At 45.9% G+C, this 26,482-nt stretch overlaps 1 protein-coding gene across 10 annotated transcripts in view; it reads right to left on the bottom strand.

The window, feature by feature from the left end:
- Positions 1 to 26,482, bottom strand: part of HIPK2 (homeodomain interacting protein kinase 2) — a 203,237-nt gene that overhangs the window by 5,106 nt on the left and 171,649 nt on the right. For 5 of the 10 annotated variants that reach the window (XM_037836038.1, XM_037836041.1, XM_037836039.1 and 2 more), the window contains 4 exons: positions 16,497 to 16,741; positions 8,229 to 8,386; positions 6,506 to 6,952; positions 5,656 to 6,191 (listed from right to left, as the gene is read on the bottom strand). In XM_037836038.1, the coding sequence (XP_037691966.1) occupies positions 6,054 to 6,191; positions 6,506 to 6,952; positions 8,229 to 8,386; positions 16,497 to 16,741 (988 nt within the window). In that variant the 3' untranslated portion in view covers positions 5,656 to 6,053. Of the gene's footprint in view, positions 1 to 5,655; positions 6,192 to 6,481; positions 6,953 to 8,228; positions 8,387 to 16,496; positions 16,742 to 26,482 lie in introns of those variants that run through there. The other 5 variants (XM_037836042.1, XM_037836046.1, XM_037836045.1 and 2 more) reach the window with 2 other exon arrangements.

The raw sequence follows: 26,482 nt of genomic DNA, 5'->3' as shown, positions 1-26,482 counted from the left end.
TTGTGTGTAAATGGGAGACACTGTCACCCTGTGAGATGGCTATGAGGGATACATGCAATATTGTACATAAAGGGTTTGGCGTGGTCCCGGCTATCATTTACTTGAGGGAAATTGAAAGTTCAAAAACCTAAGAGTCAATGTTATGTTCTAATGCGGGGAGCTGAGATTAGGGGCCCTCAAAGACTGTGGAAGTTGTGCTGAGGGAATCAGGAAGATTCCTTCTGGTACTGGTAGTCTGTGAAATCATGTCCTGTGGGGGTCACTTCTCTGTAAACTCTGAGCGAGTCTAAAGCGAAGAACTTGGCCTGGCGTTCTCTCTCAAACTTCTGGAAGCTGCAACGAAAATGTGAGAAACCTCTACTAGGTTGGATGACTACACTGAGCAACTTGTGTCAAAGGCCTTTAAAAGGTTTCCTTTACATTTAAATACCACTTCACCAACTTCACTTCTCCAGTATCCTGAGATCTTACTGAGTCTACACCATGGAGATTAAAAGTGAGAGTCCTAAGGCATCAAAGTGGAAAAGTACTGATAGCCTGAGCCCAGCTCCACTGTGCATTTTAGCCCCTGACGCAGCTGAACTGCCTGGCAGAAGGTCTACAGTCGATACCCCTGGTAATATGAGATTAGTTAAGCCCATGTATCCGTGCGGTGCCTCCAGTTTCCCAATAGCAGCAGCATTTAGGGTTACTGATCTCCACTCCTCTTAAAAGATGAGTGCAGTTTTGAAAAAAATACAATAAAAAACAAACACAAATCAGAGACAGAGAGGAAAGAGAAAAACAAATGGAATTCCATCAGTAACGATGTCTTTATTGCCCAGAAAGGCAAGAGAGGAATGCCATTCTTGTCCATATATGGAGGTGTCTTTGAGAAGGTTTCTTTGGCTAAAGAAAGGTACAGTTTCACCTTCCTTTTGATTTGGTAAGGACATTTCTGGCTTGCTCAATTTTGAGGCTTCCCCACTTGAAATCTGTTAATACACATCAAAAAGAAAAGACACATACAGGGCAAGAAGCAAGCAAAGTCTCTGGGCTGGAATGTTTTGTGGCAAAATCACTCATGCTGGAGTTGTGAAGTCCCAGTCGAGGTCTGTGGAGGGCATCCTTGCCTTTCTGTTCAATTCTCTCCACTAGTCAAGAGCACCTAGTTCTCTTCTTTCTGTTTTCTGTCCTAGCAGCTACTTGACAGGTCAGTAAGAGCAACCGTCACACATCCTACCCAGCCTTCGGCACCAGACAAAGACAACTTGGGATAAAAGCTGGGGCTGGAGTCTAAGGATGTGTCACATTTTATCAACCATGAACCATCAGTAATACTTCCTTAAGCCTCCTCATCTCCTCCTGCCAGTTTCCAAGAAAGTTTGCTTCACTCTCACACACACACTCACACAACCGAAATCCTCCACTACAAGCTTGTTCAGAAATGAGTGTTTGCAATTCCAAAGATCTAGTCAAGGGAAACCATTCTGTTAGCAAGTCTGCCTATATCACATTCCCTTCCTTACATCCAACAATCTGGTGTTTGGTCAGGTTGTCTTCCAGGTAGAAGAAGAGAAAGCCCAGATGGCTTCCACAGCCTGCAGAACAAAAGCTCAGCCGCAGTAAGGCTAGAAACGCAAATACAGTCCATAATACAAAGGTCAGTTTGGTCCAACCCTTCTTTTCCCTCTGACTTAGATCAACCACATGCTCCACATCACAATATTAATTGGCATCAAGCCTCAGACTCTCCCACCCATTGACCTGCTCACCCCCTTTCCTTGGAAACAGCCAACACATCATAAAAGAGGCACTAAGTACAGAGACATGGGTGCAGACACCCAATGGGTCAGCAAGAACCCACCAATCAAAAGCAATTTGACCTGTGGTTCTGCAAGACTCAAACCAGACATTTCTCCCTGACCTGTCCTTTTAAATCTTCTCCTATTATTATGGTATTTCTTCAATGAAGGATGGTGCTGATTAAAGAAGAAGTGATTCTCCAGGAATCTGTGGTCTAATTAAGGACTAGCTGGCATTCCTCCACCTGAGAAATTGATCCTAGGGACAGACAGCCTTTTATTCACTCTATTTGCCAAGGTAACTTAGTGTGGAAGGGCTGGATGGGAGAGGGCTGGTGGGAGGGCTGGGTGGGTGGGTGGGTCTGTTCGTTATTCACATAGGCTGGCTTCTGTGGCTGGGATCTCCTCTTGGGGCTTTTGATCCCACGGCTCTGTACTTGAGTGTGGATAAGGGTCAGGAGAGGACCCTTAGTTAATGTCACATACACTGTGACATTAACTGAGCACCTGTGGGGCTGGCACCATGGCTGGAATCTCCCTGCATGAGCTGCTTGCTCTCCCTTTGGTGAATGGCCAATCAGCCCTTTCTTCATCCAGGGTCTGGTGGTTTCTGGGTTTGCTGGGTAGTGTGTGGCACCTTGAGCGCAGCCAAAGCCCAGTGGGGATAACTGCAGAGGCCCTGATGTGCTCCATCGGCCAAGGATTTCAAAGAGGACATGGCCCACAATGTCCAAAAATGCTGCTGGACTTTGTTCAGTGACTTTTCTGGCCTCCTACCCATCCATCCACCTTTTTTTTTTTTGGTTCAATGGTTTGTCCCTAGAATTGTGTGCTATGTACGGGGGTGCAGTGGGGAGAGACTGAAGGAGTGGGGAGTGTCATAACTCAGTGATAGGAGGGGAAGAGAGGCTCAAATCACCACCAGCCCATCATACCCGGTGGCTGTCGGAGGAGATAACTCTTCTCTGTAAGCCACATTCCTGGTGCACTGACAGGAAAAGGAGAGACATTTGGGAGAGAGGGCTTTTTCTGCTTGACAGGTAAATATCAGATGTGCAGCATGCCAAGGATCTAGTAAGCAGGAGAGCATGGAGAACACTGGAGAGAACCACATCTAAGGTTCAATAATCAGTGATTTAGCGTTCTCTGAGCGCATGAAATACTGCCTCAGATCTCTTCCCAGGCCACTGGGAATCTAGAAAAAGACAATACTGATGGAGACCATGTCTTTAAGAGCCTAATTTGGCCTGTAGAGAGAAAAAGGCCTCGATTCTTCTTCAAACCTCTGTTCTGTGGCAGATCTTTCTTGATTGCTCTTTGTAGAATAGAGATGACAGAAACAATTTTCCTAATTCCTGGGTCTTTCCTGTTTTTTTTTTCCCCTGACAAAGGTATAGACATCTGTATGTCAGTCTACTCATATACTCACAGATATAATAAAATAAGTTTAAATACTAAAGAGAAAACACAAAGATACTTGGAATATTTAAAACCTCAACTAAAATATCAACATCATGATGATAATAATTATAATGGCAACAACAAAAATAATTAGTATAATAATATCTTTATGAGCAGCATGGAACTTTCATTCCTGATCTGGAAGAAAAAAAGGGAAGAAAATGTCAGGTGAAGGAGTAAGAAACTTCTAACAAAAGAATTTTCTTTAAAATGCAAGGTTAGGTTGTCTTTCCCCAGAAGACCAGATCTAGAAAGGGCTGGAACTGTTCCGGGGAAATAGGGAACTACCCAATAAGGCAAACAGAGGCTCACCTGCAGCCAAGACTGGGCTCCTTTTGGAACTCAGCATGCAGTCTGATGGGGCAGTGCTGCCACCCGGCTGCCACACAGTCAGTAACAGGCAGGTTTCCTGGGGACTGGGCTGGGGGTGGGGGGAGCTCTGGCTCCTGTGTCCTCAGGAAGTTTGCTTCCACTCCCCTCTGGACTAACCATTTTCCGGTTGTCTCAGAACAACGGCGCGTCCCCATCAGTGGATACAGACGGTATTGATCTTGCCCGGCTGTAAACCTCTCACCGAGCGCATCTCTGGCAGGGAACTGGCCGGGACACTTGGCAGGGCTACCCAAGTGCCCAGCCTCGTGCAGGCCGGCATGACCTTCCAGCCCAAGGATGGACTAAGCATGCCCCCAGTTCAGGGTCCTATTTCTTTGTAAGATAACTAAGAATTCATGGTGGCGGTGGGGGAGTTTCCAGGCGGGGGAGTTTCCAGAGTTATTTCACAGCTAAGAGCTAAGGTAGTGGCTTTTTGTCATTGAATTCCGTTGGCTATCACTATAAAAACACCGTTCACAGTAGATCATCAAGGGAGACTGCCGTGAGGAAGGGAAGGAGTATGAGAGGGGACCACTGAAATTGGGAGCCATCTCTTTGCACCTTGGTAACTTGGCTTCAGGGTCAGTTAAGGATTTAGCATCAAGAATCAATTAGAACCACCCTTTTAAGTCCCATCCGTGAACAGAAAGATTCTCCCTACATTCATATATTTAAGAATAGAGAAAACCACCCCATCCCCCCAGCTGATTCAAAGCCTGAGAAAACTTCCAGAGTGTATCAAAGGTGCAAAGAGGATAGATATCTTTGGAAAGGTAACTGTCCATGGGTATGTTTTCCGAAGTGCAGTTTAAGATCCCTTGGATGCCCTCTTAAGTGTCCCTCCAACCTTTTACTCACCAGACCCCTAAAAAACCAAAGATAAAACTGATTCTTGAACAGAGCTGGGTAACATGAGGAAAGAATTCAGCAGCAAATGGAGGCTGATGGTGGTCTATAGAGGGAAGGATCTGGCAACACTCTGAGAGCAAAACACTGCCCTGGGAACCCAGGGAAGGCCCGGCAGGGATCTGAGAGCTGAAGAGTGGGGTGGAGTCTCAGAACAAAGGCTTTTCCTGTGAGAGACAGGGGGAGGCAGCCTGTGGCATGTGCCAGACCATGGCAGAGGGGAAGGCTATGATGGGCCTGGAGGTGGCTGTAGTCTTCTTTCCCCTTCCAAACAAGGAAGGAGGCAGCCACCTGACAAGGCCAACTTTTCTCAGAGACGTGACCTTTGGTTCTGCAAATGACAGAGATGGCACAAGAGGCGGAGCTGGGGATAGATAGTGGAGAGGGTGAAGGGTGGGGAGTCCCTTTTGTTTTCTGCTCCCAAAGTAAAATTCAACCAAAAACCATCACCATCATCAAATTCACCCATCCTTCGCCTCACCCATTTCTCTCAAGGAAATGTGATCTCTCTTCTTCTAGCCTCTGCCAACTTCCCTGACACCCTTCTCTTAGCAAACAGCCCCAGAAAGACAACGGGTGTTAAAACTGAAAAGAAAAAAGAAAAAAGAAAAAAAAAAAAAAGAAAAAAAAAAGGAAAGACCAAGTAACATGTCACAACAGCACAAAAGAGCTGAGATTTTATCTGACTAGCCTCAGTCAGTTTCTTGGAGTACCAGTGGAAGTAAACCCTAAAACCGCATCTGTCATTCGGTAAGGCACTAGGAGGGAATGATGTAAAACAAGACTGTGAGCTGTGATGGCGGTGCCGAGGGCCACACCAAGGGAAGGCAGCAGCTGCACTAACCCACACACGCACACTCGCTCACGCTCACACACCTGGACCATCACATTGGTTACATGCCTATGTTATATCACTTTTTTTTTTGTGCAATCACATAGAGGAATAGTCTATTGGTATCATTGGAGTTGAACACAAAGTAGGAAACAAAGATGTACAGTTGCTACATTCTACTAGGGGTCGGTTACGACCACAAGCCCTACACTATGTGACTAGGGACTGATTAATAGAGAAAATAAATCTTCAGAAGAGAAAAAAAAAAACAAAAAAAAAACAAAAAAAAAAAACAAACAACAAAAAAACTAAAGTTTGCAACACACATTATTAATGACATTTTAGGAATAACATTGCTTAGGGATTTATCCAGAGTGCTCAGAAGGAGAAATTCTGCCCCTCTCCAGGGGTCCTCCGGCAGCCTGGCCATCCTGCGTCACCCCGACAAATGAGCCCCAAGAACTGGGCTTTGCCACCCTCGTGTTTCTTGACATTGCCAACCCCAGACCAACCCCCAAAGCCAAGCCTTCTCAGGCCACAGGCTGACACTGTGGAGAGTTGACCCTTCAGAGTTCTGGAAAAATCCCTAATTCTTATGTTCAATTAATTAAAAACCTATTGGATTTCCATATCAGGTGTCCCTGACAGCAAATTCTTCAGTGTCACTTGCTGCCATATGAAAATAATCTTTGAAAAGTTCACAGATAAAGTTCTTCAAAAACTGGGGCCCCTGCTTCCGGAATCTTCCTGTTGCTGCCTTTTCCTTTCCAGTTTGGTGCAGAATGGGTTCGTGAGCTGCGTTTTTTGTTACTGACGTTTTCTTTTTTTTTCTTTTTCTTTTTTAAAATAAAAAGCATAGATTTTCCCCGTCCTTAATCCCTTCCTTTTTAAAATGTTCACTTCTCTGCTCTAAGTCCTCCCACTTCCTAGTTCAAGTTTCATTCGCATCCTGTCCCCCAGTCCCCCGCCCCCCTGCCCCCCTCCCCTGCCCTATTTGCATTGTTTGTGTGCGGCATCTTCAGTATAAAAAGCCCAGCTCCCACCTGGGGCCCCGGGGCTCTTTCCCCTCCTCCGCTCCCTCCTCCCCTCCTGCCTCCTCCCCCCCTCCCCTCCCCCCCTCCAGTGTTTATATATAAGGGTACTGGTTGACCTTGGCGGGGCTCAGTGGGTATCCAGTGTAGACGGTGGAGGCTGGAGAGGCGCTGATGTAGGTCTGGTGGGCAAACTGGGCAGGATACTGACTCGGGTGGATGGTGGGCGAGGGCAGGACCCGGGGGCCCATGCTCACGGGGACCTGGTGGACGATGCTGGCCGGGTAGGCAGTGTGCTGCACGGCGTGGCGCGCCGAGCCTTGGGAGGCCACCAGGTGGGCCACCGTGCCGGTGGAGCCGAGGGCCGCGGGCGCCGTGTAGGTGTACAGGTGGGGCTGGGTGGGGAGGTGGGCGGCGGCGGCGGCGGCCAGGTGCGGGTGGACAGTGCCGTGGCTGGGGCTGTTGTGCGGGAAGGAGTACGGCGCCTGAGCCATCGTGGGAGTGATGTAGGCCTGCTGCCGTCGGTGGCTCCCGGCGGCGCGGTCCGCGGTGATGTGCTGCTGAGCCTGGAGAAGTACCAGGAGAGGGCGGCGTCAGGGCTGGACACCGTAGAGGGGGAGGGGGAAAGGAGGAGGGGAGGGGGAGAGGAGGGGGAGGGAAGAGACGGGGGTAAGAAGAGGGGGAGGAGGAGAGGGGATAGGGAGGGAAGGGGAAGAAGAGGGGGAGGGGGAAGTGGAGGGAGAGTGGGGAGAAAGGGGAGGAGGAGGAGAGAGGGAGAGGGGGGAGAGGGAGGACAGAAGAAGGGAAGGGATGGGGGATGGGGGTGAGAGGGAGGCCAGAAGCAGAATGGAAGATGCTTCCCCTTGTATGTTGAGAAAATAAAAATTAGCTTGGACTGAGAAAGTAACAATCTGCCCTGCCATTCATCAGGCTGGGGTGACACAGATCAAGCCAGCTGCAAAGTTAACAGGAGACAGTATTTCTCTTACACTGCAGCTGTAGGGTATCAAAAGGATCCCCTCTTTGAGTGGCTGCTGCTTTCTTACTCACAGTGAAATTCTGTTCTTTAAACCTACAGACTGGGAAACTTTGCTCTTTGAAATTTTATCAGTACAGATGAAATCACCACAGTCTTAACCTGGAGAATCTAAGTCACTCTGTCAGAGAGACGCAGCCTCCATTTACTACCCAGGTGCAGCGCTTCGGATGAAGGGTTTTTGAACACAGATTCCACATTTATCTTTGTAATTTCTAAGGAAATAGGACCCTGAGTCTACTTAGTGACAGAGACCTGATAGTGACCCCTTTACGCATAGCCCTGCTTTGCTCTGAGTCTATGGAAATCCCACTTCATTTAACTTTCACCTAAACTCCACCCACCCTGCCTCCAGATCCTACAACTCCTTTCCTTTGTTTGGGGTCTCTGTGTGTGGGCTCCCTCATTGCAATGAGACAATCTACCTGATTTGGCTGCACTACAGGTCTGTCCCTGTGTCTCAGGCTGACTGGGCTAGGACAAAGTGTTTCACCCTTTGATGGGGTGAAACAGCAAAATTAGGAGCATCCTATTTATAAGCCCTGGCTCCATGTCACTAAGTGCTTTGTAACATTAGACAAGTCACTTTGCTTTGGTCCAGCTCTCTGTGAACCACTGATACCAACTCCCCCAAGGATGACCCACGGTGGAAAAGAAACTGCCAGAAGCCCCTCAGTCCACTCCCTCCTGCCTGGCAGAGTTGCAGCTCTGCAAAGCTGAAGAATGAAGGAATGATGTGATTTACTAGAGTAAAACCAGAGGCGAAGAGCCGCAGCCGGGCTGGGGTGCCCTCAGGGGCTGCTTACCTGGCTGAGATTAAGAGGCTGCTGCTGGAAGTGTGGCCCTGGCCGCTGCTGCCGGTAGGCGATGGCTCCGGACGAGCTCCCTGAAGAGTGACCGCTGGTGGAGGTCACATTGCTGGAGGACTTGGACTTGTAGGAGGACGAGTGGTGACTGGTGTTGACTGTGGTGGGAGGAGGAGGAGGTCACAGGTTAGTTGCAGGTCCTTAGCTGCCCAGCAGATGCTACCCCTCTGGAGAACAAGGATCTTCCAGGACTCCCGAGACAGGCCCATCACACATCAGCCTCATCTCCCCAAAAGCCCAGCTCAGATTTTTGTCTCCTTTGCCTCTGGCAAATGGGTACTGGTTTGTTCCAGTGGTTGGGGCCCCAAATGATGGAGCATGAAGCAAAGAAAACAGAAAAGGGACCGGAGAGGCAACACAAGCTAAGGGCCTAAGACCAGGTCTCAGGCTGTTTCCCCCAGGAGGGTTAACTTCTGCCATCTGGGAAATGGGTGGGAGCGGGTAGTTGTGAGGATCAAAGGATTATGCCTCTCATGAGGCATAAGGAACCACACAGAAACTAAAAAACACCTCCTGGGAGTCACCTGGTCTACCCCTGCCTCTAGGTCCTATGAGATGAACATAGGTCAAACACAAGGACTGTCTGCATGTTACTGACACAAACTCAGTAATGGAAAATCGGGGGTGATTCTCCGGAGGTGCCCACACAGGGCAGCAGGTGAATCTATCAGCGCTTTCCAAACTTTAATCCCCACATGAACCATTTTGTTAAAGGAAGGTTCTGGTTCATGGGTCTTGGGTGGGATAGAGATTCTGTATTTCTCACAGACTCCCAGGGGGTGCTGCTGCTGGTGGAGGGGCTGAATGATGGAGTGTGTTGCAGACCAGACAGGATTGTCTGTGTAGCCTGAGCACAAGGAAGCCACATGGGCTCTTCCGAGGCCAGGTGTTCTCATTCATTCATCACAGATTTTCTGAGCCTGCTGCGTGCCAGGCACTGTGACTGGGTGTCACCCTGGGAGGGGTGGCACTGGGAAGGCTGGGGATGGTTAGGTCGGGCCAGGGCTGAGAACGTGATAAGGAGGAGCATCACAGATCAGGCAGAGGACAGGGCAAGGCCAGAGGGAAAAGGCCTGGGAGATGGCGGAAGCAGGATGGGTGAAAGCTCAGAGGGCCAGTGTGGGGGTTCCACTGCTAGGCAGAGGGGGGCTGCCTCTGCCCTCTGGGGCAGCCCTGCTGTCTGGTGCGGGTGTGCTGCTTCCCAGCAGAGGCCCAACAAAAGCCCACAGAGTAGTCTCTCCTCATCAGAGAAGCAGGGTAAGAGATGGGCCAGGCCTCCCGAAGTCCCCACGCCACAGCTTCTCTGCGGGAGGGTCCAGCTTAACACATCAATAGCATCAATCAATTCTAGACTGAAATTTCACATGTATGTACCCAGAAGCATTAGCCATAGCCCCTTCATTCAAAACTAAGCAAAACAGAATAAACAACAAACAGACCCAGACTAATGAGAAAATCCTGGGTTTCTTTAAGTGTGAGCCTGCACATTAACCTAGTCAAGTGTGGGAGGCAGAAGGTTTCAGATACCTTCACTGTGCTCTCTCAACTCGAATGCCAATGGAGGCAGAAAAAGTAGGGTTAGTAAGTGAAGGCCACCACAGAACAGCCTAGACTGCTGCATAGCTTAGAACTACAGTTATAACTATATTGCTTCTATTTCTTAAAAGCTAAAGGACAGGAAATGGTGGTGCTGCACTGCCTCATTGAGAAGAAAAACCGAGAGGTGGATATTGGGACAGATGGTTGGCTCTATCAGAAGGGTGGGGCACAGCAGGGATGAGCTGGGGGGCAGGGACAGAATGGGGGCTGGCTGGCTTCCAGGCTGGAAAAGAGCTCCTGGATGGGGCCAGATGTGTGCAAAGATGAAGCCAATTCTTTGGGTCAGAGAAAAAGTCGGAGGGAGGCTTTGCCCCGGGGAAAAGAATGCAACTTTTACCTTTTTCATTGTATTCTTTTTAAGCACTTTGTGCATTGTTCCTTATATTCAGTGATTTGTTTTTCTTCATTAAGTTTTTGGAATGGGACTAAAATACTTTCACCCTGACTTCCTATGGGGCACAGGTATGCATCTGTGTTTCTGTGAATGACACTATATGCAAACCATGTTAAACTTCAGAATTACTATCTGGTGGCACTGAAAAACATAAGGGTAGTATAAAGAGGAAAGAAGGAAAGTTCTTTGCAGTTCTTCAGTGTTTCAATCATAGTTGCTAGTAACAAATACAGCAGGATTTGGGAAATGAGTCTCAAAGGGCAGGACCACAACATGTCCTAGAGGGGGAAAACTGGAATAAAATTAATAGGGTAAGAAGCTTTATACTAAATAAGTCGTTTTTGTCAATTTCAGCGTTGACTGAACTGTGAATACTAACTGCCAACAGAGTGGGGTTTGTGTCTCCATGGGGGCAGGGAACAGTTAAAATTCTGCCAGGCGAGGGGAGGATGTGGCAGAATTGAGAATGCTATTGCTTGCCTGCTTCTCAGGTCTGTCTAGCAATCAAACATTTCTCTCTAGAACATCTGTATTGGGGTCTGAAGTCTTAGGAAAAAACAAAAGCTTAACAGTCCCAATTAGGTATCTGTGGCAGTCACTGTAAAACTGATGAATCTGGTCATTCTTGGGGTAGAGGGTGCTAAATATTAATGAACCACAAATAAGATCAGGCCCTTGATTTCATTGTGTGGATCAATTCTATTATAAATTCCAGGGTGAGGAAACTAAAGTCACAGAACAGAAGCCAAAGCTGCAACCAGGCAAGAGACAATGCTGATTTTTTGTTGGTGAAGACAGAAATGTGCCTTCAAAGGTCTCAACCAGACATGGAGGGTGGAAGGAAACTGGAAACCAGGGAACATGAGATCATGGTGTACCCCTGCAGTCGGAGGAGAGCCTCCCTACCAATCGTAGTGTTGATTCTCGAAGGAGAACGTTAGAGCCAATGTTAGATTCTCAAAAGCCCTCCAGAACCTGGGGAGTAGAGGAGTTTTGGTGGACTCACTATAGGGTAAAAAATAGATTAGAAGTGTTTACTATCAACAGAATTTCAGTTTCTCTCCTTCATTCAGCCATGGTGCCACTGTGTGTCTTTTCTGCTCTGCAGGAGACCATAAACTATGTTGGCTGTCCAGGCCACTGCTGTGGACATCATCTCTCTGCTCCTATATCAACTTTCTGGGCATTCTGTGGTAACTGTATTTGAAGGAGAGGCACCGAGCTCCAGGTATCTCTAGCTTGAGTCTGCAAAGGGACGAGGTGAGACAGTTTGAGGTGGAATGGGTGTGACTGAGCCCAGAATTCCACCTGTTCCCGTCACTGCTGGGTCAGAGCTTTTCAAGTTATCAGAGCAAAAGAGCCCCAAATAAGGAAGGGGAAAACAGGCAGGAAGAAGGAATCTTCATGGTCTCCTCTTTCACTGTTGAGGAAGGGGACCAATATATTAAAATAATAATTTCCTCTGACAGAGATGGATATCAAGTGAGAGTGGAGGACAGCAGAGGGTTAATGCTGGACTGTCTCCTGATATAAATTTTGGAGCTGGGAGGGAACATTACAGAGCTTTCTGGTCAGGCCCTGCCTAGCTGCTCTCAAAGATCCCCTGCCCTGGGGAGGCCCATGATTCACAGGGTGGCTCCCAGTGTGTCCCGGTCTGTACTAGGTGAGTGGAGAAGTGCTTAAGGCTTGGATAAGCTCTGGAGCAGAATCCGGGAGGTAGAGCTGCATGGCCTTGTATGCATTGGGTAACTTCTCTGAGCTTCCATTTTCTCACCTGTAAAACTGGGAAAATAATGGTAACTACATTGTAGGGTTGTCATGAGAATTAAATATTAAATAAGTTAACATATGTAGGATGCTTACTATTTAGCTCATGTTAGTTCTTAGGAAGTGTTAGCTATTGTTATTATTACTGAACCCTGTCTCCCGGCTAAAGCTGATGGAATAGGTGTCTGCTTCAAGCAGGGACAATCGAATCCTCCTCCTGGAAATGGACAACTGGGAGCCTAGGAACTGGTGGCTTTGAGTCAGGTTCAAGGCCATGCTTGAGGCCCTGGCCCCTGCCCTGCTTGGAACTTACTTGTTGAACTTTCCCGCAGTCCCACATTCTTCCAAAACATTCCTTATTTGTCTTGAGCCAGTTTGCAGAGTTCATTCTGTTGCTTTCCAAAAGAACCTTAACTAACCTCAGAGATCTAAGAAGGCCATGTGAGAAGTCCCCAAGGATCTTTCCTAATCTGGAAACCACAGGAGGGGGAGAAATACTGTGAGAAAATCCTGGAACTATTCGACACTCTTGAGTTCCAACTAGGGTGGCTGCCACTGGTTGGAACCTTGGCCTGTACAGGCCATCTCGGCACCTGGAATCCTAGGGTGATTTTGTAGCTAAAGGCATATATTAGTTTTGAGAAACACCACAGGATGGGTAAAACCAGGCACGAGATGCCCTTCTGCCTCTCACTCATCATTTTCTAGAAAGAGTCTGCAACACTTCCTCACAGGAGAAAATAAATCTCTTTGCAGTATGAAATTATACCATGGGATTTCCCAGAGACAATGGTATGGCTGCTTGGGAACCAAGAGCCTTACTGAGACTAATCTTTCATCATCATCATCATCATCATCATCATCATCATCATCATCATCATTATTATTGTTATTATATTGGTCTGAAATATCCCTCAGAGTGGGGCTCAACATTGCCTCCTGTCAAACCCAGCATAAAGGCTGATGATGGAAATGGTTAATGTAACTTGAAAGGTATAAAATATGGGCCATACAAAGCTGTTTGTCTTTGTGGTTTAGTACCTGATGATGGAAGATTCGTGTGTTATACTGGGCAAGTCTGGCCCTCAGTTCCCTCACTGGCCTTAACTAGGGTTGGACTGGATGGCCTTAATGTTTCAGTAACTCTTGCCACAGCTTTGTCACCTTCCAGGGAGTGGCGCCAGCGATGGCCAACATAGCTCCAAGCTAGAAGATTTCTAACTTGTGGAAATCCAGCCTCTCTCTCATGTACCTTCAACTTGTTTTAAAAGGTTGAGAGACTTGGCATTAGCCACTTTTTTTTTTCTCTACCAATTCCTAAAAAACCTGCATGAGGTCTGTTATAAGCCAGTTCTTATGTACCATTATCATATATCTTTAAGGGATCATTACTGTCATGGAGTTCCCCTGAGACGTCTTGGAACAGGGGCATCCTTGATTTATAAGACTTATTTTCCTCATCCTGCAGGTTTACAATCCCTGATCTGCAATCCTTGGGGCCAGACATGTTTTGAAATTCAGAATTTTCAGATTTTAAAAAGGTGATCTGGTACATATCCAGTATATTAGATTACCCTCTACAGGAAGCTCGGGTACCACCACCGACGTGAGTATTTCTGCTACAAAACACAGGGGGGGTTCACTAAGTGGCCTAGGAAAAGACTATGATGACTATAAAGACCTGTTAGCTCAGGTCAGGTTTTACCACCAACTGAGTTTGCTATAAACTTAAAACTTGGTTTTCTAATTTTGGATTGCAGATAAGGGAAATGCATTTCTTTCTCTTGCTGCTCAATAATTTTACAGTTACCTGTGCAGGGGAGCCCCTCACAGCAAACTGTGTACAGGGAAGGCTGAAGCCTTTCAGCTCTGGTACATTCTTACGGGTACATGAGGACATGAGGGTAGCTGGCAAGTAAAGATTTAGGGGATCAATTTCCAGATTCTCAACTTCTAAATGTATTCTTTTTGAGAACTGATTTATCAGAACTGGGATCCACTGGTTTTCCTTTCCCATCTTTTCTTTCACAACCACACTGTTTCCATTTTACAGAAGAAAGGCTTCCTTCCTTCTCACTCCCCCAAATCTTAACATGGTGCATTGCATCCAGGTGTGAAAAACCTAAGGGGCACCCAAATGGGATAATTCTAGAATGGATGGCTCCTGAGGGACAGCCCCTTGAGAGCAGAGCAGAACAAAGCAAAGCAATCTTCAGTAAGAAATAGTGAAGACTGTGGAGTCTTATTTTATTCAGGCTACAACCTCTCAGTAAGCTCCAAACCCTGTCCATTCATTCATGAAATAAAATTTAGACATGAGATGATTGTTACAGGGAAGACTTTTTCTGACCGAAAGTGAGATCAGCTTTGGCTGACTGGTTTGACAATGAGGAGTGACTCTGCTCATTAGGGTATATGGCAGCATTTTCCATATATTGAATGAGTTGAATCTGCAGTTCCCAGGTTTTGACAAGAATATATTTAAAGTACTTAAATAATGAAATAATACATAGCATGACAGAAATTATAACCTTTGCAAATATTTAAACTTAAAACAATGAGTGGATATAGACTTCAGTTACTAATAATGTATGAATATTTGTTCATCAATTGTAACAAATATACCACACTAACGCAAGATGTTAGTAATAAGGGAAGCTGTGGGGGTGGGCGGGTAATATGGGAACTCTGTACATTCTGTGCAATTTTTCTGTAAACCTAAAAACTGCTCTGAAAATAAAATTTATTATTTAAAAAATGAGTGATTGATATAGTTTAAGCAATTATTTTAGGGAATATATGACCAGAAAAGTATGAGGGTCACTACTCTTATCTCCTGAAATGAACTACTTTGGTTGCCCCACAACTTCCTTTTGATACTTCTAGAGAATGTTGCTTCTTGTCTGAGTTTCCACCAAGATATTTGTTAGGTAAAGAGGGTTTTCAGAGAGAGATGTCTGCATGACCTACCAACTTCATTTTCTTTTCCTCACAGGGGCACCTAATTTGGGGAACTCCAGCCCTGGCTCTGGGTCACAGGAAACTGGCAGCAAATACAGCCTGGCCTGTGTAAATCAGCGTGCACACCCTCGCACCCAGCGCTGCCTGAGGTCGATTCTGACTCTACGTTTGGCCACTAGAGAGATGCTGCGTAGTGAGGAGCTGATGCTGCCTGTGCGTCTCTTTTGCCAAGCAGCTCAGCAGCCTCCATTTTTTCTCAATGAGGATGCTGTGGGAGCACCATACCCCCTGCCTCTCTTTAACTCCTAGGACCCAGGAGCACTGACTCTGAAATGAGACCTCTCTGAGGGCTGCACCCTCTTGATGGAACTGCTGGGGAGCGACCAGGTTGAGATGATGCAGAAACTTTAGCAGGGTTTAGGGACGGCTGCTTCTCATGTGTATTTCTTCCAAGGAAAGGTAGCTGGGGTAACTGCAAAGTTAGGTAAAAAGATCTTGTGACGTGAATGTCTGAAACTGTGCTCCCACCTGGCTGGGATCCACCTGGGGTTAGGAGGGGAAGGTGCCAAATACAAGGCCCACGGCTGTTTCCATTTTCCTTTCTGGCAGTGCCTCTTGGTGCAAAAAGGGCTGCCTGACTTAGCTTGAAGGTGAGCGTTCCAGGACGCTGACCCTCCCCATGCAGGCTGGCCTATGCCATTGGGCTAAAAAAGGCCCTCAAGACCCCATACTGAATCCTGCCCTTTACTCTCCTATTACCATAAGCGGCAGTATCTAAATCACTCACATCCAGCAGGCCTTACAGCTTGTAACCACCCTAAGAAGATTCTAAGGTCTCTGGTAGCAACCTTGGGCAACACAGACAGGAGGCCCTTCCTGACAGTTAATAGCTTTTTGCATCGAAGCACAGTTTTTCTGCAGTTTGTATCCCTTCCCTTCTAAAGAGTGTTTTGGCCAGCTTGGATGTGGCTGTAGACGCTATGTGGCAGAAAGGCAGAACATTCAGATTTCATCTGGTTTATTACCAATATTCTTCCACTAATGAGCAGAAGCAAGAGAGACACTGAATAGATGCTACTAACTCTGGGGTGAGCTGTTAAGTTTATTTAGAAGGTTAAGTTCTCAGCTTTTCCTCTAGGGTCCAATTTTCAGGACAAGAGAGGCTCTCCCCAACGCCATGTGATGGCTGAAGTCCTTTAAATAAAACAGTGGTGTGAGGAGGCAGACAGGGCTGGTTACAATCTTTCCTCCCAGCAAGGTATTAATTATAGAATAAAAAGTGAAAACGCTGATTATATAAGTGTTAAGCAGAATCCTACCTTGGCTATCTGAGCACAAAAAGGGTAAGGATCATTTACTCATTGCAAAAATCAAGCACTTACTGTCTTACTAGCTGTGTGACCCCAGGCTCTCAACATTTTTAGCTGCAGAAAACAAGAAAAGCAGAGGCAGAGAGATTTTCTTGGTCTGCCCTGGCCCCAAATTACCTGGCACTAGACTATCACATTCCACCAATACTTCGCTGGCCTGGGTTTTCAGGGGTGGCACGATGATGGTCCGGGGGTTCCCGGTGCAGTGATTCTCCAGGCCCCCCTTTGTGTCGAGGGTGTTGGCGTTGTGCCCACTGCGATGCTGCACAGAGTAGGGGCTGTTGTTGCTGGAGGAGTCGGAGTAGGGAGAGTCGTGGACCGTGACACAGCTGATGACGTTTTTCCTTTGCTTAGAGACAGTGCTGAAAATGCAAAGGGGGAATAAAGAAGAACTGTGAGGAGGCTGTAAAGCGAGATGCCAAACCAGCATTTCCTGAGAATCTGGTGCGAGAAAAGCCCCTTCTGATGCCTGGGACAGGGAGGGAAGCAGAGGGGGAGAGAGCTTAGGAATATGACTTCTGCTGTCCGTGACCCTGCTGGGAGGCTGGGAGTGCAGACCTCAGCTGTCTAACCAGTAGCAGGAGGACATGGGAAGATGTGAGAAAGGGGCTGGGCCCACAGGTGCTTCTGGAAGCTGGTGAGCTGGCTCTCCCTCTGTGCAGCACAGCTCAGCAGAGCTCTGGAGGGTGCACCTGTGGCCAGAGCTGTGTGGTTAACCCCCTCTGGGCCACAAGAACGGGACATCTGAGCTAACAGGGTCCAGCAAGAACCAGGAGACTGGGGGACATGGTCTGTGAGGATACTGCTGGGAAGGAAACAACGTCAGCATAGTCGTGGGGCCTGTGTGATCCAACAAAGCTTAAGAAGGAGGGACTGGAACATCCAAGAGGAATCAGGATGCAGCTGGATGGATGGAAGAAAGGTGAGTTTCTGAGGAGGCTGATCCCCTACAAGACTGTTCAGACATGCTGCAAAAGAGAAATCAGAGCTGGATTTGACTCCCTCTGCTATCTCTTTGCTCTGAGGGTGTAGATGGGCGACCCTGTGTGCAGGTCATCCACACCTTTGGGGGGCTCTTCTTAGGGGAGGCCAGGCCCTCTTGAACCTCTCCCATTGCCTGGACCTGATCTGGGCCAAGGATCTGGAAGGAGACAGCACTGTGTGTTGGCCGGGTGCAGAGCTCCTGCTGGGCTGATGTATGTGAGGGAGTCTCTCTGGATCCCTCGTCTTTCACCTGTACTTGGAAGGTAATACGATGATAGGGAGGAACTGGCTTTGGATGGCTCTTGGCCAGCATGGTTTTTTTCTGAGATATTAATGTTAGTGTGGTTACTTTGGGAGCCAATTCTGTCTGTCTCAAAGCTCAGCAAGAGGCTGGTGGGGGGATGGATATGGAATTTTTGCTTATTGTGTAAGATTTTAAAAATGGATTTTCATGTATTTTGGAATACTGGTCATTTATGTTTAAGAAAGATTGATTACCTGAGCCAGATGGTCAGTTTCCAACTAGTTTGGTAAGAGAAGAGCACTCAATGGAGTCATGACAGTTTATGAGGTTTCTTGCCCAAGGCCACGCAGCCAGTCACAGGCTAGACCCTTTGAGGATGGCTCTCTGCCTCCCCCAGGGAAGGGACACCAAGAGCGGGCAAACTCAAGGGCCCCCCAGTGGCCAGGCAGAAGGTAAGTGTAAGGGTGGAGCGGAGTCATGAGCCTATAGCAGGCTGGTGGTGACAGGATGTGAGGTGAGGTGAAGTCCCAGGAAGACCTCAGCACCCCCCTCACGTGGGTCTGAGTTTCATTCTAGTGGGTCACGTTTTCTCAAACTCAGTGTGAGTGGCATTTGGGCTGGATGATCATTCTAGCAACTGTACACTATCATCTGTGGCTCAGGGCAGAAGGGTCCCTAACTGTTTCTATGATTAGTAACACAGGCTCTGCCACCAGATGTCTAACTTCAGCATGTGTTGATGGTGTGGCCTTGGGCGAGTTATTTAACCTTGTGGAGTTTCAGTCTCCTCATCAGTAAAATGTGGATAATAACAGTATCTGTGCCATAGAATTGCTTTGAGGATTAAATGAGAAGGTGTAAGGTGCTTAGAACACTACATGGCATGGTAGGTAGTCCTTGAAAATTAGCTATTATTATTATTATAAGCAGTGTTGCCTCATTTAGTATGTGAAAATGGGCTTGCAAAAAAACTGACCTGGGTAAAGAGAATTCTATGAGGGAAAAGCCTTGCTGGAAAAGTTTCTTCTTTTCTAGTCTATGAATAAACCAGAAGATTGATGTGAAAGAAAATTAAAACTCATCAGTTAAATACCTTGGGGATCTATGCTACGTACCATGGGGAATATCTGTACAAAGAAATATAATACATGTCTCTGTCCTCAAGGAGATTAAAATCTCAGTGGGGGACTGTATAAAAAACATGACAAGTTAAACGGTAAAACTTTAAAATAACCAGTATAAGAGAATAACGAATGTCACAAAGCCTTTCATGATAAACTGTCAAATGAGTTGTAGAACTGATAATTGTTAAGACCTCAAAAGAAAGTGAGGAATGAATTGGTTGTATATATTTATACACTGACCTAGATAAAATGGACAACTTTTACTTAGTAAAAACTTATATTTCCCACTTAGTTTAGACGCAAAACAAAACAACACAAAACCCTAGCTTATTCAAAAACAGAAAACAAATGCCATCAGATTCTGGAGCTCTCCAGGGCTGCAGAGCTGGAGTAGGGGTCAGAACAGTCATCTGAGGTGGGGGTGGGGGTGGGACTGAGATTTGGGGCACAAAAGGTACAAAGTGGGGTGCCTGGTAAAGGTCCCTGAGCCTAGAAAGCAGGAAGATGGGCTTTCTAGGAGAAAAGCAAGAAGTTGTATGGAAAGCTGTGGAATAAGAAAGGGGCATAGGAAGGAGAGCTGCCTTAAAAAGACAAATGACAAACAAAACTGGCGGCTGTGTCTGTGGTGGGTGTTGGTGAGTCACTGTAAAGGGAAAAGATGGGGTAGCAGGTAGTTTGTGGCGTAGCAGCATGCCATTCAAGGACAACACCCTGCGCCACTACAGGCACTCCCAGGGCCATGACTCCACGTGGCTCCAGTTCCTGAGGGGATGCAGGGAGATGCCCTTCTCTGCTCTTCAGTCACGGCCACTTCTGCATGATCAAATAACATGAAATCCAGGCTCGTATGATAATCTGACAGAACACGACCGTGTGCTGTTACTGACACACACCCTCTTGGTGGTGGTCCCCACGTGAATAACAGAGTCTGGCTCCCTAACGTGCTGTGGGAGCCGGAGCTCTTGTCCTGGCTCTGCTGGTGGTTTCCTGGTGTGACCCTGAACAGTGGCCTGGAAAACCTGCAAGCTCCATCCAGCCTCAACCTGCTATGAAATCCTTTAGGGGGAGTGGGAGAGACTGTTCCAGGCATTAAAAGCTCCCCTGTGAGGGTATCATAAAGACATTCAAAACAGGATTTGCTTTACTCATAATTTGGAGAGGAAATAAATCTCTTTAGTAAGTATACCTTACATGTTGACCCAGATCTGGTCAACTCTTGCTAACTGTAACTTCTGTAAGTTCTGAGTAGTTTAGTGAAATGAGCAAATTAACACACATACACACATGAGACACCAATTTTGATCAAACTGTAATCTGTCCTTAAATAAAATTCAAATTAAGCACATCTGGAATTTTTTACTCAAATTTGGAACCTGTGAAGAAGCTTCAGCTCAACATGAGTCAGAATTTTCTACCAACTGGAATGATGTGAAGATTTAATGGGCTACTTCATGAATCAATAACTTATCACTGAACGATGGCTTTCTGACAAGAGTCTTGTAACAGTTAACAAGTTGTCCTGGATGACCTACAAGAATTTATGGCCATCTCCTGGATGGAAACACAACAGGTGGTGAGCCTTCCCACCAAAGAGGCTTGAGGAATCCCTGTGTGCCTGTGTCTTGGTATCCACCAAGAAGTGCGGGATACAACCTCTACAAACTTTCAATGGGTCTCACCCTTTTTTATAGCTGAAGAGTCCCTATGCCTGATGAGCAAATATGTACAACACAGTTCAATCTGTTTTCAGTAGTACTGTTCTACCCACCGTTTTGGATTTACATGTGACAGGTTTGGAAAAGGTGAATTAATTTGACAGCTCTGGTTTTAATCTCTTTTTCTAGTAGAAATCTCTGTGCTCTGCGTGAATATGCTATGCAGATTACAGAACAAATGGGAGGCTGCTAAATGAGTCACTTTAAAAATGAGCACACACGTAAGATTACTACAGAGGATTCTGTAGGCTCATTGTGTCTAATTATTATTGGTAACTTATCCATCCCATTATGAGTTGGTTAATGAAAGAGAGAGAGACAGTGATAGGAGTAAAATGAGAAATATTTGCTTAAATGGCCTTGACAGAACATCACTTCTGAATAAAGAACACAGCTGCCAGAGTTCATGAATGCATTGTATTGTCATGGCAATAGGTGATTTTCATCATTTTAAAATAATGAAAAGAAGTAAGGAGCTATAAGTAAAGAAACCAGCCCCAGTAGAGGAAACCACTACAGGAGGATCAGATACCAACCTGTGACCCTTCCCTGTAGGTCCTGTTGAGAATGTGTTTCTGATTCCCATTTGCAAATGAGTTAATTCCATCCTTCAAGACCAGGGTCAAAACTCATCTTCTCCAATAAACTTTCCATGACTTATTTCTCTACTCTGATTCCACTGTCAATGCTATATGTAAAAATTACTACTTTTCTATTAATACAATGAACATTACCATTTATAGGTAACATTCATTGATGCATACCATGTACCGACTACTGCTTAAAGTCTTTAATATGTGTTATCTCCTTAATCCTCACAGTAAGTAAGACTATGTGGTAAAGAATATTACTGCTCTCATTTTACAAACAAAGAATTTGAGACAGAGAGCTCGGGTAGCCCACTTGCTAAAGGCCACATATCTAGTAAGGGGCATAGTCTGGATTTGAACCCAGAGCTGGCACTCTTAATCACCATACTTCTCTATCTCTTTTACTTCCTCTGAGAGGCACCCAGCAAGCACTCACAATGCAAACTAACCAGAACTCTGGCTTCTTTGGGGACATATTTGGTGACAGTGGTCTTCTCTACATATGGGGGCTGGGATTTTGGCACTGAGAGCTGTCCTGGCTAATAGAAATAGATCTTCTAGCCCAGCCAGCCCCTTCACAAGGTAGAGTACTGCCCACTGTGATGTCTCCACTCCCCTCCACCCTAACTCTACCCCATCCACTAGAAATACACGGCTGACTTCTTTCAACCAGCTTTTCATGTGGGGAGAAGTAACCAGAAGTCAAAGCCTCCAGGCCAGTGTGCTCCTTCCGAAGTATTATGTAGCTCCCAATTTAAAGTCATTAGTGAGGGGGAAAAATAGACATTTAAAATTTGCTGCATACCTTCCATTTAAATTATATTATCCACATATTTATATCTATGTGCATGTCTATGTTTATGTGTGTGCATGTGTATATATGCACACATACCTACATATAACCATTGGGTAATTTTTTACATGACTGATTTCTAGGGAAATCAGAAACAGGTGCCTAGAAGGAACCATGAGTCATCAGTCATCCAGTCCTTGGCCCATTAGGACACAAAGAAGACGGTTTCTATTTGCTCTTGCAACCTAGTCCTCTCTTTTTCTAAATCAGCTGGTGAGTTTGACTCAACTCTCCTAATCCCATCAATCCCGTCCACTGAGCACTGCTCTGCCGTGTTGTGTCTGAACCTCACCCACCCTCTCCTCCCTCATCCCTGGGGAACACCGGCAGAAGGCAACAAGGGAACCAGGAAGTTGCAACACGCCAACACGTCAGTAATGGATTTGTAATGTGCTCAAGTGTTGGGACCCGCTGCTGGGGAGCAGTAGGGCAGAGTGTCTCTTCTTCAAAACGCAGCCACTTAGTAAAGTGCAACCCCCTGACCAGTCTTCTCAACTCACCAGGCTGTTTTGAATGAAGACCTGGTAAAGAGGATGCAGCGAAGTGGGCTTGACAACACACACTTTCAACTCTTGATATGATCGTGACTGAATACAATCATATGACTGAAATCTCATTCAACCATGGGGATGTGTTGTAACTTAAAACGTGAACCAACAATATTCCTTCAAATAATATTGGGGGTCTGGGTACTTTGTTCCTTCTTTCAAGCTTTAGTCAAACACCTCTGTGAGTATAGTACTATGTTGGTTGTAAACAGTCAACAGTAGGAGTGAAGGAGCTATTTAGAAGACAATGGAAACTAAGTCCACTGTTGATCTTGCCCAGGCAACAGTAAGTGTGTTTGATTTTTCTTCCCTCTACTGAATTAATTTTTCAGGCCAAAGGTTTTTTTTTTTTAAATCAGTTTCCTGACTGTGCCTTATCTATAATGATTTCTCTAGATTTTCAGTTTAGTAAAAAGAAGGAAAACATTTGAGTCAACTATTTTTATCTAAATATTTTAAGAGTGACCCAATAACTGCTTTTGTATCTAAAATATTGAGTGATAATCATGAATCCATTTCCTCAAGGTTTGTATTTTGGTGACATTGGCTGTAATACTCTCTTTGGTAGCTGCCTACATGTGCAGAATGAAATTCAGAAGGTAGCAGTGCCCTGATGTCCTAAGTAAAAAAATATCTGACCACCTGAAATACCCAGATAATTGAATTAATGAGTAAATGAGTGAATAATTGAGATTGAAGAAAATAATTGTTAGCTGATCAGCTGAAACGAGCCATTTGGGTTACACACTTTAAAAAAAAAAATTACCCTCACGACTGAAGGTTGTACAACAAGGTACAGCCACCTGTAAAAGATAGTTTCAGTACAAGGCCAGGTCAGCAGAAGGGTAAGGGTAAGAAGACGTGGACCTTTAAACTGTGCACAAGGAGATTTCAAGTTAGAAAAGATGGTGTTGTTAAATGCTTCTCTAATCAAAATCATTTATCAGTATTTAAAATAGATCAGTTCCACTACTTGGTTCTAGGGAACCCAAAAAAGTATCTGTTTACTATGGTTTTGGTCTTTAGACCAACCCTCTAGCCACTAGCCATGTGCAAAGAGCGCACTAGTCCAAGGGTGACTCACTTAAAAGAAGGAGCACATTGGCTCTTCCTTGGCCTCCTTGCTTTTTTTTTTTTTTTAAATCTTCCCAAAGAACTAAAAGAGCTGACTTCTGACCTTTATGCTGTTAGAGCTCCAGCACTTTTACAAGTGCCAGGCACACAGTGGGGCTCAGTGAACAACATGCTGACTCCCTACAGCTCTCGCATGGTGCCCTGCACACAATGGGTGCTACAAGGGTGCAGTGGTAGTTAGAGGAAGAGGCAGGGCATAATTTATATTTGCTGAATTAATAACTGAATAGAAACCCGTTATTTTTGCCAGTAGATTCATTTGCCGTTTCTTTCAATGGATGGGACCTGAATCCCAATTTTGCTGCTTAAAGCTTTATCAATGCGAGTCATTTAACTTTCCTGGGACTCAGTTTCCTTATTTACCAAATGGGAATAGTCACATCTGCCTTATATACCCTATTAAGTGACGACTGAGATAGTGCAGGTGGAAACACTGGGGACATGTTTGCTATGATTCTTCTCCCCTTAAATGCAACCCTCCCAGCCTGCTTCCCACATTTTCTGGAATCCTTCTTCCAAAGCAAGAGTTGCTGACCATTGATCTGCTCCGACGAATTAACAGAGCCACCTTTTTGGAGCAGGAATAATAACTGCCTTGGCCTTCTTTGAAAAATTCTAGGCAATATCTGATCCTGGAGTCCTAGTGATGCCTACAATTAGGTATAAAAATGTGGGTTTACCATTGTTTGTCTCCTGTTGGCTCTAAAAGACACTTTGGGAGGGAAGGCGCCTCCACCCCTGTGAGTATCATCAACCCTCTGACTCAGTGTTGTGTGGAGGTTGAGCCAGGGTGGGGGAATTAATCGCATTTCAGGCAGAGTTACAGAATGAGCGCTGGGAATCCAAAACACTAGAACTAGGAGTGAGTAGCAACTCGGAAATGAGATCAGGAACACAGGAGATCAGAATCGAGATGCTCACAGCACAACAGGAGAAATCAGGTTTGGGAACAAGAAAGGTTAGGGTCAAATCGAGATGTTTCTCCCGGCAGAGGGTGCCTGAGTGGCTCTTCTCTTTGGCTGCACTTGGAAGCACATCTTTATTTCTCCAGGACTCATGCAGTTACCCTACTTTCCCCTGAGCTCCTCGGTATCCTCTGACAAAGCTGACCACCCCTGTCTAAAGGGGAGCCTCGTCAACATCAGCATGCCTTTCCATTCTGAAATCCCTTTCTTCCTCGACTCCTGCTTTCCCTTTGATAGGATTCCCCATTGTGTTCTTGATCCTACTTTCCCACCTTTGAGGATCTGTCCTATAAATTACTTTGCTTGAATTCTTTCTCTACTGTTCGTCCACACCTGTCCAGACTACCAGCCTTAAAAAGTCCCCTCTACTTTGCTATGTCTTCAAGCTATTTTCCCCTTGAATCTCCATAGTACTTTGCTGGTTTTCATGGGTTTGATACCGTGTTTTGTGTTAGAATGATTTGTGTGTCTTTTCTTGCTTATTACCCTGTAAACCTCGTGCGGATGGAGACTGTCTACCTTATTTATGTAACACCTGTGGTACTTAGCACTACTATCTCATGCTGGCAGGGCCAACAGATACTTGCTGTATTAAATTTTATGATAATTCTGATTTCTAAAAATAAGCATTTTTTCCCCCTGTGGTTTCCTCATTCCAAAAGGTAGTCACAATAATGTGATCACAATTGCACAGTGGTTTCTTTATATGTGAAACAGCTACCAGTTTCTGATTTATCCTACTCCAACTCAAGTACATTTTACTTTCCTATTTTCTTGGGCTGTAAAGCAGTTTTTAGAGGAAATAGTCATTTCAGTGCTCCAGAAAACATTATTGTGCTATCTCCTTCTGTGAGCTCCCCAGCATGACTGTGAACAGTGGGACCCTACCACGATGGTCTGAATCTGCAGCTTTTCCCCTCTGGCCTGAGGTCCCTGGTACATTTTCATTTCCCTGGTCCTCTGCACTGTTCATATTATGAGGTTGTGGGCTCTACATCCAGGTATTCGGTAGCTCGCCATCACGCTTTGTGGTTGCTCTTTGCGCTGCACCTGCCCCTGCACTTTCCCTGCCCTCCGCTGTTTAGTTTGCTATGATTTTCTGCCATCTCTTAATCATTTACATCAAAGCCCTCACATGCTGCCAAGCTTCTCAATTCTGCTTCTTCCTGGGGAAGGAACTGCTGTGGAAGAAGGTACGTACGTGCCTGGGCTTTGCTTTCTGCCCTCATCCCTCTCAGCTGTTTGACTGGTGAAGAGACTGCTCTCTCATCCTCAGTCTCCTCAGATGCCATCAGATTCTCTCCTGAGCACATACGGCAAGTGTCTATGTCAATTCAAATCCCATCATTCGAAATGATAATCCAATCTAGTTGATTGTCAGCCTTTTAAATTGCTTTTGCTCTTTTGCAGTTGTAGCAAAGGGTTATGAGAAGTCGTCTGGCCCATCTTCCGACCAACGCTGTGTGTGGACAGGCTGCTTAGGACCAGGGGTCCAGTCTGGGGCTGTGGGACAGACTTTTTCTTGGTGCAGAAACCAGCATGTGAAGACCACACTCACAATATTTATAGGTTGGGGGTGGGGGTATGAGACACTGGGGAAGAAAAATATTCACTAAACTTTGAGCTGTTATCAAAAAGGAAACTGAAGCCATGTCTTGGAAAAGGCAGAGGGGAGTAAACCCAACACTGACTGCACTGTGTGAAGCACTCTGCCCCATCTGACCAATCCACGGGTCCCCTCTAGCACCGGGCACAATGCCTGGAACCGAACAGCTGCATTACATCCTTCTCTGAAATACACTGAAGACCAGGCTGAGCTGTTGGATGGTAAAAGAGGACAGCTGAATGAGACAGAGTCAGAGCCTATCTTTGAAAAAACCACTGAGCTTCCCCATGGAAGAATAATGAGGGTGTTAATCAGACTATCTATATATTTTGTAATGCTT

The sequence above is a fragment of the Choloepus didactylus genome, chromosome 5 (assembly GCF_015220235.1).
Source record: "Choloepus didactylus isolate mChoDid1 chromosome 5, mChoDid1.pri, whole genome shotgun sequence".
NCBI classification, from domain to species: domain Eukaryota; kingdom Metazoa; phylum Chordata; class Mammalia; order Pilosa; family Megalonychidae; genus Choloepus; species Choloepus didactylus.
This window is presented reverse-complemented; position numbering and strand designations above follow the sequence as displayed.